Genomic DNA, 14064 nt, shown 5'->3' with positions numbered 1-14064 from the left:
TCGTTAGATCTAGAATCCTATAAACGAAACTTAAACCAGGTCTTACAACAGTAAATATTCATGCAACAAGACATAGTGGAAGAACGAATATCATTCGGCAAGATTTACATGTTCTAGTGTAACCCTGCTTCACATATATCACAGCTTCTAATAGTGTGAGCCTCTTTAATACAACAGAAGTACTTGTGAGTCGAGACGAAAAGGAGACGCAGAGACGCAATTTTACATGACTGCATGCACCAACTTAAATTTATGGTGATACAACTCATCCATATTACAGCTGCAAATCCTACCACAAACTCGTTATCCTGACCCTAAACTGATGCCTATTACAAGACCCTCAACGATACATCATAAAATGAGAGGTGAGTAGCAGATAAATTAAAAGAAAGAAAACAACAATCTTACGTTGTCTTTATTATCCCCTGTATATAACAGATGTAAGAATTTACTTTCAGTTTCTATATCAGAAACAGAAGGCAAATGAATCTGAATCTGCCACTTCATCCAATTTCTCACAAGAATAATTACGGACAATATTTTCCATCTGCAATGCGAGCTTGGCAACATTTGGACTTCATCTTGGATATCTGGTGGCATGACGATATCTATTTCAAGCATGACCCTCGTTGACATGACTTTGGACTTCGTTTTGGCTGTCCAGAGGCATATATTGTGCCATAATAGCCCTGATCTCTGAATCCATGTATGACTGAGGATGTAATGGCAAAGGAGATATTAGTGTGTATCCAAACAAACAAGCAATGTCCAGAAACAAGCGTATTGCCAAGTTTTGTATTTCTGTCTTCCAGCATTAGTAATAAGCTAAGGAGATGATTAATTAACCAAGTATCATCATTTAAGTATATGTTAGACATAGACAAACAAATATCTTCAACTTATTCCTTCGTTTATCCAACACATAATGGAACAAAGTAGAGACAAGTGTGTTTAGTGTCGGAGTAAAATAGAAAATCAAGCTGTATATAATAGAAAAAGGAGGATAAACATTTCTTTCCGAACTAAGAATTACTCTTTCCTAAAGCTGGTGAGAACAAAAAGGACGATTAATTCTCGGATATGGGGCAACCCATTTATTTTGAGCAAACAATCTACCTATAGTAATTACTGAGAATGCTCTGGTCAGTCAATTATCTATTCACTAACAAATAAAACTTCTAAAAGTAAAGTAGAAGATTGTTTACCAAGATTTTCATGGGAAAGTCAAATACTCTAAAAAGAACTACTATTAAAAATCAACAATACAAGTCCAAATGATTTCTAAACTTACCCTTAATCTGTATTTGTACACAAGATATGCGCCGCCACCAGCCATAGCCAATCCAATCAAAATAGCCCAAACTGCAGCCCATGCCGATTTGACTTCCCTAGCTCTCTTGCCTAAAAATGAAAGTTGTCCTGACCAATTCTTACTTTGGATGAAAAATTATGCACATTTCTGAATGAAGTCTGGACTATATGAACTTACTTATGCAGGTATCATGGTCTCTGATGTACAGTAGTTCCCCACTGCAACTGCACTCATAACTGCCCCATGTATTTTTGCAGCTGCATTCAGGGCATTGACATGCTTTCTTTTCTCTACATTCATCAATATCTATGAAGTGGAAACACAATACACAATAATAGAGGTTAAAGTGAAATACCAATGATAGATCTCAGTTTGCATACACAAAAAGCTCATCTCGTACAATGTTTGCAGGTTATCTAATTCCCAGCAGCAATTCAGCACATCCCTTGCAGGCGCATGGGGGTTGTTGTGGGGGGTGGGGGTGGGGGTGGGGGGGAACCAGCTTATTCCCTAATACAATAACTTCATCATAATCAAGAAAAACCGCTTACCTTCACAGCTTTTAACACCATCACCTTTAAACCCTGGAGGACAGGTGCACTTGCCCTCCTCGTTATCCTGTTAGAACATGCTAAGCATTCAAATCTGAACCAGTTTGAAAATGGGATGTGGAGATACATATAACAAAGTGAAGTTACAAGAGATGAGTAACTAACCACACAAGCAGAGAAAGTGTGACCATCTCGAGTATCATGCCAACAGCCTCCATTGTTGAGTTTGCATCGCCCACGTCCACTTGCTGAAGATGGTGGAATTAGATTATTGAAGTCTCAACATAATAATATGAGACGGGAAAATTGTGTATGAAAAAATAAAAAGAAATACTCCCTCCGTCCCATTTTCCATCCCATTTATGTGAGGTACTTTGAATCGGCACAGAGTTTAAGAAAGGAAGACTTTTAAAACTTGTGGCCTAAAATAAATATATAGAAATTTTTGTCGCTATAACTCATTTTATTAACAATAAAATAGACATTTTAAAGTTAAATTATTACTTAATATAAAAATGTGTCATTCTTTTTGGAACTAACTAAAAAAGTGAGACATATAAACTAGGACAAAGGGAGTAGAAAAGATTGAGGAAAGAAGAAACATTAAGACAAATGTTTCTCAAGTAATCAGATATGAGCTGTATTCAACCTCTGAGAGCTAGACTTTTTAGATCATACTTTTCACAAAATAAATTCATTTCTTTAATACTTCCTTTGTTCACTTTTACTTGTTGCACCCATTAAGAAAATAATTATATGATATAGGAATTTGGCGCCAACTCCAAGTTCCTTCTCTTCTTTCTTTTTTCAAACCAAACTATCCCCTATAAAATGATGTCTTGGAAAATAAGTATTTAACGCTGAGGGTAAAACATGAAAAAGTTTATTGTTTTTTCTTGATATGTCAAAATTGACAAGTAAAATGAAAATCTATTTAGGAATAAGTGACAAGTAGGAAATATATACTGCCCACAAAGGGACTTATATACTGCCCAAAAATGGGCTGCCATGCATGCCCATATGGCAGCAAATTAAAACCCAAAGGGGCTGCTTAGGAGCTGCTTCTCATGCCCATTTTGGGTCACATCCAAAAGTGGTCGTGTTTTGGTTCTATATTTGGAAACTTTTCTATTATTTCTTTAGGGAAGATTTTTGGTATTATTTTTACATGCTTTCCTAGTTTAAAGTCACCCCCAAAACTGGGTTAGTTTCAATCATCTTATTAATACCTGCAGTCATTTTTCATAACAAATATGTGAAGTTTGCTTCTAACGAAATTTATGTGCATCTAAGTTGTACTTCATTTTAGCTTGTGCCCGGGTAACAACCATCATCATACTCTATCCACCTTTGCCTTATGAGTCCAAAAGGATAAATGCAAAGACAACCTGACCCAGCCTCCTGAGATAAAATGATGTATTTCACACCAACAGGTCTACAATAGTTAGAGAGGGAGCAATCCTCAACAAACTCTGCTGGCCCTAGACAACCTATCAAAGAGAGCCAAATGATAGAAACATTTACGCGGACAACATCAAGTACACCTCGATACTAGCTTGGTAATCAACCCAGACTTCTGCTAACTGATGAATACTATATCATTATTGACGGAAGGTTTGCTAGGACATTACTTAGATTTGATTTTATAAATAAGAAAAAAGACAAACCAATGTACGGTTGCATGCACAAAAAAGAATATTCTTAGAATATTTACCTATTTGTTTTTCTGATCTAATAACACACAGACATACAATTTTAGTATTTTCTACTCTTGAATTTACAGCACTTGGATGATCCATAATTAGCATAACCATCATTTCAAAATGAATAGATGGAGCAAAGGTGTTAGTTTACCGGTACAAGAGCTATAACCATCTCCTTTGAACTGAACACCATCAACCACAGGACATTCACAGACTCTACCACGAAATGTGTCCTGCTCATACAGATTAATAGTTAATAAGAAAAGAGAAAGAAAACAGGGATTGTTAGAAAATTTGATACAGAAACTGTTGTGAAAATTCCACAATTCAATGCAAGAACCTTGCAGGCAGTGATATTAGCAGCCTTGTCTTTCCAGCAGCCACCATTATTATCCAGGCATTCATTTGTCTCCACATCTGTTATAAAAGAAAGAACCATTATATGTTGTGATTAAACATCTAGTTGATATTTAGATTTAAGAATCATGTGCACTCACCATCGCTCAGACAAACTGCAGGCTCAGTAGTCTCCTCAAAACCAGCACAAATAGCCTTCAAAACAGCACCCTTCTCCAATTTCCCTGAAAGAAGAAGCATTAAGAAAGAAAGAATAAAGGTTCTCAGTTGAAGACAGGAGTAAGTGTGTGCACTAACCTCGATATTGTCGATTGTTGACAACAAGAGTAGGTAAGATGGTGACATCTCCTCTTGTTCCTTTACCAATCTGCATAGGAATTCTACTTTTCTAAGTGTTTGCACAAAGTTAAACTGTTTTAAACGTTTAGGAAAGATAAAGAAACTTGCTTGGGCATCCTGCTCTTCTTTCAGAACGGGGTTGTCCTCATCAGCATTAGGGTCTCCCATACACTTCTCAATCTTTCTTGAATCAAGACCTGCAGATAGGAAATATTGACATTAATCTGTTATCTGTTCACTGATGATAATTGGAGGGCATTGAGGGGAAGCATTTAATACCTAAAGATTTGATAACAGCATCAGCACATTCCTTGTTATATTTTTTCTCCTTCATGGGACACCGAATCTGAAAATCAGTCACATAATCCCACCAGACCCATGGCTTATTTGTCTCATTGGCCACTTTAAAAACACACAACTGCCTCAAGTTCTCAACAACAACGTCCTTCCCTTCATATCCAGAGCTGAAATCTTGTTCAGGATCAGGAGCACAATATCTTCCATGGTTGATACATTGAGACTTGCATTGCTTGCTGACAGTGAATGCCTGAGGGCAATACCAAGTAATATAATGCGGTGTGAATTGAGTATATCCACCTTTCTCGAGAATTTGTGCTGCACCTTTGAAATCTTTGACATATTTCATCAACATGTCACATTTGAAGCCACATTCATCATTGCTACTTGTCCAGAGCTCATACTCCACACGATCATCTGGGTGTGGCACAGCTTCTCTCCAATCAAGATTCACATTAACCATTTCCCCTGCACTTACAGCTTTCTTCAACTTCTCCGCAAAGTTCTTTTCAATGAGGGCAGATGGTATTGTTATGTTTTCAATGTATTTTGCAGAAGAACCATCTGCTTCAGGCGAGTCCATGGTTATCAATCTTTCATCGACATCATCAGCAACTAGAACTGCAGCAGCACCCGCATTTTGTGCATTCCAGACCTTCAGAGCAAAAAAGCAATCTGCCAACAAGAAAAAAGGCAACTCCCCATAACTTTTGATAATTTTACAAACGACCTCTTTCTAACTACAAATGATTACATCCACTTTCTTTTTCAATCCCCGATTACTTCTCAAAGTATCAGTGAACTATTGACACCTTTTGGGATCCAAATTACACTTCCAAATTGTAAAATTAAATTAAAAAAAGAGAACCAAAAGTGTTGAGGGATTCAAAATCAACTATAAGGGTAAGCCTATGTAATCCAGTCCAACTAAAAGCTGCATAAAATTTATCAGCCACTATTAGAAATACTAAAAGAAGCACTACAAATGATATGCCACTTACAAACAGTAAGAAAAGCAATAGGACTTCAACAATAAAGCTATCAACTTTAAGTATCATTACCTTTATAAGCAAAAACTACTGATACAATCCAAAAAAAATGACAACAAAAAAATTCCCCAAACCAGCAACAATAAAGACAAGGACCAAGTCAATAACTACAGCTATGCCTCATAATCAAATAAGTCAGGTCGACTATATGAATCCCCAATATCCCATTCTACTCTATTCACAACCATTTCAATCGAACACACAATAAATTATATAAAATTGATTATAAAATCCTACAAAGAGCTAGGTAAGCTGAGCCAATAGCGAGCATCTACCACATACCTCCGCGATCGACGAGAACAAAAGTGGGCATAGCACCAGACTTAGACTTAAAAGAAGTCCCAGAATCCTCAAAATTTCGACACCCCTTTCGATTTTCCTTTGGATAAACCACAGTCCCAGGAATACTACCTCCATATTGTGGAATCCCAAAGTTTCCAATTGCACTATCGTAAGTGCCTTTAATATCATCAGGTGAAACGACCCTTAAGCTGTTTTTTTCCACCACGAAACGACCCACTACTGATTGAAACAGGTTCAGCCAAAGAAACCCTAGAAAGATTGTAGCTTTTGAAGTCTTAGAAACCCCCATTTTCTTGAAAATCCAAGAAATGGAAGGAGGGTAAAAGGGAAAATCTTGAACCGTACTCGTTAATAGAGGAAACTTCTGGGTTTCTTTCTTGTTTTGTTTTTGTGAGCCTTTCGTGTTGAGTGTGATGGTAAATCTGAGTGAATTCCAATTTACGCTTAATTTAGTCTTTTTGGGAATATATTATTAGGCTTAAGATAAGGTTTTTATGTAATTTTAGTTAAAAAAATAAATTTCATTCATTACTTATTCGTTTAGGAAACTAATGGAATTTGTTTACCTCAGAATTGAAATTTAATGAAAATTGGAAAATGGTTGAACCATCTTTAAGCATATCCCCAATCAATACCCACGTGATAAATGGTACTTTATAGAGCCCATTGTTATGACGAAGCTCAACCAACCAACTTATTCCACGTAAACAAACGGTCAGTTTTCAGTTTTAATAATACTTATGTAATTTTCTATAAGTCGTTATTTTCGTCATTACTCATGTTCAACAAGTGTTGAGCTGATAATCTAATTTTGAATTAAGCGTGACAATAAGATGTTAAATATCGATAACATAAGTCTTAATTACTGAGTATAGGTGACATTGATGATAATAGTTTACGAGGCTTCCTGTTATTAAATGTCTGATAGTTTAAAATGTCTTTTTACTATAATACTGATACATTTTATAATTCTCGCAATCCAAAGAAAACATTTTGAAGACTCAATGTCTTAAAACTTTAAGAATTTGAAAAATATTGTGCTACAACCTTGTTGTCTTAAACCATATTAATGATATATTACATTCTATTGTGCATGATATCAATGAATTCAATCTTGTTTCAAAAACTATTACATCTTTGAAAATAAAAAAAGAAAAAAAAGCTCAAATATGCTATTAAACTTTTAAAAAAGACTTATTTATGCCATAGTCAAAAGTTTGACAACAACAACAAAGAGATCTATTCAAGGAACATGGAGACTAGTTGAAGTGCTCATTTATGCTATTTATCATTAAAGAAAAGGTGCATTCATGCCATTATTTTTTAACGGTGATTTTGCAAAACTATTTTTGACACGTGATCAATTATAATTCGGTCACGTCATCAATCTTTTAAATAAAAGAATCATAATTCAATTTTTATTCAGAATTTTGATTTTTTTCAAAAAAAAAATGATGATGTAGCCGAATTATACGTCATCAATTTTTAATTAAAAAAATTAAATCAATTTTTGGCTACAGTAAAATCTTCCCTCATATAAACAGGATTCGACATTGATATATACAAAAACAAAACAATTTCCCTGCATAGAGAGGGGATTCTGTTTGAATATAAATATGAGCTGATATTTAAAATTTTAGTTATCGACGATGTAACGGAGCACTTTGCTACTTTCAAAAGCCATTGCAGTCCTCTCTACATGCTTAAGTAGGATGCCATATATTTTGTTCCTCACTCTATGACATGTTTCAATTTCTGAGTCATCCAAATTTGAACCTTCTTTGTTGATGATCAAATCTAACCAGTCATTTACTCTCTTGATTTTATACATCATTGCTGCTACCTGATTATCTGATACCATCAACGACATTTTCCTTTCAAGTTCATTGATATATTTCTCTATGTATCCCAAAAACCTTTTTCTACAATCGTCCAACAACGAAGAACCTAGGTGAGTAGCTGCATCGATAGTGCTACCCCTCGTCCATTCAGGTTGCGTGTCATTGTTAGATGTCAATACAGGAGAAATGTCATCCGTGTTCTTATTATGATCAGTTTTAACAATGATTGCGCCTTTTTGTTTGGTACTGTCACTCGATGTTATCGACTTTTTCAATGTATTGGTGATGTTCCTACTGTTAGGAATTGGATTGAGAGCAGCGGATGATAGTGAAAGATCTAATGCCACAGCTGATTTTATCCATGTAGTCGCATTTTTCTTTCTTTGCACTGTGATTGACGATGCTTCAGTATCTGCACTGGTGCTACTTGAATCAGTTTCTTCTGTTATCGATGGACTTATATTTGTTAGACACTTGATTATTAGTCTTGTTTGAGCCATATCATCTTGAAGATCCAAAAACGTATCAATACAAGGTTGTAGATCATCTTCAGGTAAATGGAACTCCGAGAATTTGCTGGAAAAAACAAAATGTTCTGTTCAACTTTCTATGTTTTAGGATTCACAAGGCAATCGAACCGTATAATAGAGAAGAAAAAGAGAATGCAACAAACGAAATGCACATAAATCGGATAACAACTACCAAGATAGTCCTTATAGTATTGTGAACAGATTTTCAAACAAGGCGATAGTATACATGAAAGTTTTTAACTCCAGTTTGAGTTCATTTATCTTGGCACATTGCGAGTTAACAAACTTTGTTGTATGGTCATTACGACTATTAAGGAGATTCAACGTAAAGAAGAAAGTTGTCGAAAATTGTAAGATTCATTTAGCAAAAAGGAGGAAAAAGTAATCACCTTAAGGAATTGAGCAACCTCTCAGCTACACAAGCTTCTTGCAAAGCCTCAGCAGCTGCAAACAAAGCAATGTCTCTTTTCTTTACAACTTCCTGAAATGCAATAGAAAATCGCGGACATAGTTATTATTATGAATTTCTCAATAATGTCATTCAAGTTATGCCAATTAACTACACTTGAACTCAGTACCTTCCCAAGCTCCACCAAACTCGAGGAGAGTGAATCCCATGAAATTCCACTTTCTGCCCCTTGTCTGTCAAATACTAATCCTTTAATTGGACGGTTAATTTGTTCACTGTTGATCTTTGACACAGAATTCTTGCTCTTAGCTGAAGCCTTGACTGTTTTCTTCTCAACATTAACAACCTTTCTTCTTGATAGTGAACTTGAATTGTCATCTGAGCTATCATATTTGGTAGAACGAACAGGTGAAACCTGTTGACATAACAGATAAAGATTGAACATTTGGTAAAGTTAAAGTGTATATCTGAGACCATTTAACAAATTTCTACCACGAGTACATCAAACAAAAAAAGATGGAACATTGAGAAAACTAGTAAATTTGAAGGAACTCACAGTTGCACTACGACAACGTGGTGGTCTGATATTGTGTTTGACAACTGAAGAATCAAAAATCTCCTCAGCTCCCAAACTTTTTAACTCATTCCAACTTTTCCTCTTAGAAGTCCATGTAGACGACGAAACTGAAGATATCGTGCTATCTGTATCGCTATCATTGTCAATAGACATTCTCCTACACCTACCATCTAACCTCATACTATCAATATCACCTGATCTTTTAACTCCTGGACGAGTTTTCGAAGCACTCAAGGACCTAAACTTCCTTTTAGTATTACTACTTCCGTCAATAACATTCGTATTACTACTTTTTTTCCTCACTTCATCTACATCAGATGACTCTAAAGACAACCTTCTTAAACAAGAGGATATATCCATGATATTTTCTTCAGAAATAACACCCTTTTCGACGATAAAATCAGAATTTGATCCATCAAGAATATTCTTTTCCAATTTTGGAACCTTACCAATTTCTTCAGGGGTTCCATCACACAGACGTCTACCAGGCAGAGGCGTAAAATCTTTGAGCAATGGAAATGGTTCTGCATCCTCTAATTTTTGTACATAAATGAATTGTCCGAGTTTTAATTTGTTGCCTAAAATCAACTCATTTTGGTTTTGGGGCAATGTGACGTAAATTGCGTGTGATACATCTGAAATCTTGAGGTAAAATCCTCTGTTAGGCAGCAAGAGATTACCTTCTTCAAGAACAGGAATTATGCTTCTGATTTGTAACAAGATTGGTTTTCGATCTTCGACTATCATATTTTCGACCATCTTCATTTCTTCAAGTAACTTTACAAGAACCCCTGATTTCAAACTAGCCATGATAATTGAAATTATAAGATGCAAATTAAGAGGGTGTTTTTTCTAAGATCATGTGGATGAAAGAGAGGAAAATAAATACCTCAAGAAAGTGAAATTTTCAAGTCAAAATTTAAGTTTGTTGTTTGTCAAAAGATATTATCCCAAAATTCTAGGATTCTTTGCTGAAATAAACGCAAGGACCGGGTGATTTGAGAGGTGGTTAAAAGGGTTATAGAGGAATTTTTTCCTTGAATGGAAATGAAATTGGAAAAAGTAGTTCTTTTTTTCTAAAAAATAAATAATAAGTATTGAAAACAAACTTAGATTCGGTGTGAGTTATTATTTAGAACCTCAATTATTGATAGTTTAAAAAAAAACTAATTTTAAGTAATTTAAAAACATTTTTCTTATACATCATGTCATTTGCTCAAACATATATGTTATATATGAGTTTTTCTACTAATATGATATACACATAAATATATCTAATAAAATAAATATTTAATAATTAAATGCGATAACTTTACACGATTAAAGAAGATAAGAAGAACTTTTTTCTTTTATAAACAAATATTTTTTATCACCTCACTATCTACCTACGCCCAATAAAATTTCTGGGGTAAGAAAACATATTCTATTTCAAAAGTAATTTTAATTTATTTTTTTTTAGCACAAGGAGCGGGGAAAGTCGGGGTAGGCAGTTGTGTGGAATAAGAATATTTTTTAAAAATCTTAATAAATAAAAAATGGAGAGTTTGGGGTATTGAGTAAAGGATAGCTAATGAAAAAAAAAATCTTTCTTTATTATATAGAGGAAAGAGTCAAAATTATTTTTTAATATTGTTTTATTGGTTGATCTTATCTTTTTCGGCAATAAATTTAATAAATATATCCTTTTTTTGATGGAAACCTCCAAATCAATTGAAATTACTCAATCTTAATTAAAAATTATCCAATTCTTTTTTAACCCGAACCAAAATTCGACCCAATAAACTAAATAAAATCCATAATAAATTGGATTAATTACGGAAATCTCACCTTTGGTTTACTTATTACCATTATCTCCTATAAGTTTTACAAATTTTTAAAATCTCTCATTTTCGCGCATCACATTAATGTATCTCGTGCATCAAATTAATGTATCTTGTGCATCACATTAGTGTATCTCGCGCATCACATTAGTGTATCTCATGCATCATATTAGTGTATCATGCATAAAATGTACCTCGCGCATCAGATTAGTGTACTCGCACATCAAATAAGCGTATCGTGTATAAGATGTAATGTATCTCGCGCATCAGATTAATGTATTAGCACTTATATTATTGAATTTGTTTTGAGAAATTTTTGTAATTATAAACTTTTAAAAGATAGATTATAATTTTACCTTAAAAATATGTTATTTCTGTAATTTGCCTAGACAAATTAACCCATGAGTGGATGGCAAATGGTAATAACTAATAATTGAAGTTTTCAAAAATTAAAATTAAAAAAAAAAAAAGAGAGAGAGAATACGCTAGAAGGAGGGGGCTTGAACCTCCGACCTTGTGGTTAACAGCCACACGCTCTAACCAACTGAGCTATTCCAGCTTGATGTTAACCTAGCGCTTTATAAACTCAAGTATGTAAATCTTTGCGGTGCTACTAATTATTAAATACACAAACGAGAAAACAATTTTATTACAAGGTAACACTCCATAATACATGATAAATCAAAATCTTGTGGATGACTATGCAAAAAAGAAATCTTATGCTAACATCACTATCTTAAAGCTTCTTTGTCAAAACAGGAGTACTCAACACAGAGCCAATAATCTAAATCAAGGACCTACTCCCTTTGTCCCAATTTATTTGACCAAGTTAAATAGAATTGTGAACCAAAATAAGCCACAAAAATATAAAAGTAACCAAAATAAGTCATTATTTTAGTAAGTAACTAAAATAAGCTTAGTGGAAGAAAAAGTTCCACTATATCCAATAATTTAAACGTTTTCCGTTAGTTTCATAACGTTTATTTTTAATATATAACGGAATTTTTTCTTACACTTTATAAAGTGGAGTTTTTTCTTCCACTTTATAAAGTGGAACTTTTTATTACACTTTATAAGAAGAATATTTTTCACGTCTTGAAGAAGCTTTTTCAGTGTTGTCATATAAATTATATTGATTTGATATGTCATTAAAACGGAAAAAAATATTTCATTATGTATTTTTATTATTTTATTCTGAAAAATCTATTTAAGGACGTTTATGCATAGTTGATAGCACCTACAACATAAAGTCTTCTATATTTGTTCATTTCAATCTAAAAAAAATATCTTCTACACGTAAAGTTAAAGTTTCAATTTATTGAGATGACGAAATTATACATGACGGAAATATCATTTATTATAATTGTCCTCCCAAACACAATGCTAAATATCCAATAAATGTCCGATATCATAATTTTATTTCATCAATTTATAAAAGAATGAGTATAAACAGTACGATTATAATTTGATTATAGCCGAAAAATACCCTACTTCATTTTTATCACAAGGACAAGTAAATTTTAGAGAGTGAATTATATATAATGACGAATTCGTTGACCGACTTTTTAAGGGTTCCAAATGACTATATAGATCAAATCAAGTCAACAATACTTGGAATATATGTTAGGAAGGAGCCTAAGATTAGTCAACAACGTTCTCCTTTATCGGTCGATGTTCATTCCTAATTAGAAAATCATAATAGCATTGATGGATTTTCGATAACTCAATCTACTGATTTTCCTAAAATGACTCATTATCAAAATACTCTTACTGGTCGATATGATTTTGATTTAAACAAAACTATCAATGATAGTGATCGGTAATGCTCAATTAATATATTTCAGTTATTGTTTGTTGATTTTGTCAATTATTTATTAATTTATATTATTTATTATTCTTATTCTTATATATTTTGTAGCGGTTTACCTCAGCAAGATAGGAATATTGCTCCAAGTTATGACGAAAAATATTGGGACATTCTCAAATTTTCATGTCTCGCCTACTTTTGATGCAGATGATTATCGCTATGTCTAACACTTATTTTTTTAAGTGAATTTTTGATGCAGATGACCATCTTCAAAGTGATTTTTTTTGGAAGCCATGAAAAGAAAAAGGAGAGAAAGTGGAGGAGAAGATGAAAATGTAACTTTTTATAAAGTGGAAGATTTTCTTCCACTTTATAAAGTGGAATAAAAAGTTTCACTTTATAAAGTGGAAGAAAAAGTTCCTTTATATATTAAAAATAAATGTTATGACAGTAACGGAAAACGTTTAGAAAATTGGATATAGTGGAACTTTTTCTTCCACTAAACTTATTTTAGTTACTTATTAAAATAGTGGCTTATTTTAGTTACTTTTATATTTTTGTGAGTTACTTTTGTTCCCAACTCGTTAAAATATCATTATTCTATCCTTCAAAAAGAATTAATCAAAATTTCTTTTATATATTTTTAAATATTTTAAAATATTGTAATTTTTTTTTTAAAAAAAAAAGTTTACATAGTTTTAAATATATAAATTTTATTTCAAGAAACTGTAATTGTCAAATTTTAGAAGTTTTTAAATCTAGAAATTTGGTAGTACTTTATGTTGGTTTTATGCTTTTTCATTCTTTAGAATCAACAGAAAACATTCATGAAAATGCATACACACACATATATATATATATATGTATATGTATATATACACGTACTTGTGAAACAATATTCAGAAAGAATTTATTTTCGCTTCTTTACCTTTTCTCTCAGCATAATTCCCACATTTCAATTAATGCTTCATTCTCGTAAAATATCTGCATTTCCTACTGCATTGCCATCAGTAAGTTGAAGTTTTCTCAACATCTTCCTCTTCTACTTCTTTTTCTAATTAAGCGAGTCAAAAATGAATGATTTTAATTGAACTCGTTATTTTTTTGCTTGAATTATATATACATAGATAAAAATAATTAAATATTACTTATTCTAAATCGACTAACTC

The 14064-nt window shown here is 33.0% G+C and overlaps 2 protein-coding genes and 1 non-coding gene across 3 annotated transcripts; all 3 read right to left on the bottom strand.

Moving 5' to 3' along the window:
* Positions 1-111: 111 nt before the first annotated feature.
* Positions 112-6545, bottom strand: LOC101266168 (vacuolar-sorting receptor 3). Its single transcript, XM_004230652.5, has 12 exons — positions 5891-6545; positions 4542-5234; positions 4371-4459; positions 4221-4290; positions 4064-4147; positions 3907-3983; positions 3718-3799; positions 2029-2111; positions 1864-1930; positions 1490-1618; positions 1292-1401; positions 112-712 (listed from the first exon to the last, which is right to left on the bottom strand). The coding sequence occupies exons 1-12, from the start codon at positions 6198-6200 to the stop codon at positions 614-616; spliced, it is 1893 nt and encodes a 630-aa protein (XP_004230700.1). The 5' UTR covers positions 6201-6545; the 3' UTR covers positions 112-613.
* Positions 6546-7418: 873 nt separating this feature from the next.
* Positions 7419-10372, bottom strand: LOC101265870 (uncharacterized). Its single transcript, XM_004230650.5, has 4 exons — positions 9248-10372; positions 8861-9106; positions 8672-8763; positions 7419-8328 (listed from the first exon to the last, which is right to left on the bottom strand). The coding sequence occupies exons 1-4, from the start codon at positions 10076-10078 to the stop codon at positions 7548-7550; spliced, it is 1950 nt and encodes a 649-aa protein (XP_004230698.1). The 5' UTR covers positions 10079-10372; the 3' UTR covers positions 7419-7547.
* Positions 10373-11571: 1199 nt separating this feature from the next.
* Positions 11572-11647, bottom strand: TRNAN-GUU (transfer RNA asparagine (anticodon GUU)). The gene has a single exon. It is a non-coding gene; the product is annotated as a tRNA-Asn (tRNA).
* Between the last annotated feature and the right edge of the window lie 2417 nt (positions 11648-14064).

This window comes from Solanum lycopersicum, chromosome 1, assembly GCF_036512215.1.
Source record: "Solanum lycopersicum chromosome 1, SLM_r2.1".
In the NCBI taxonomy this organism is placed as follows: Eukaryota; Viridiplantae; Streptophyta; class Magnoliopsida; order Solanales; family Solanaceae; genus Solanum; species Solanum lycopersicum.
Note: the sequence above shows the minus strand (reverse complement) of the source record. Positions and strands in the feature narration are given on the sequence as shown.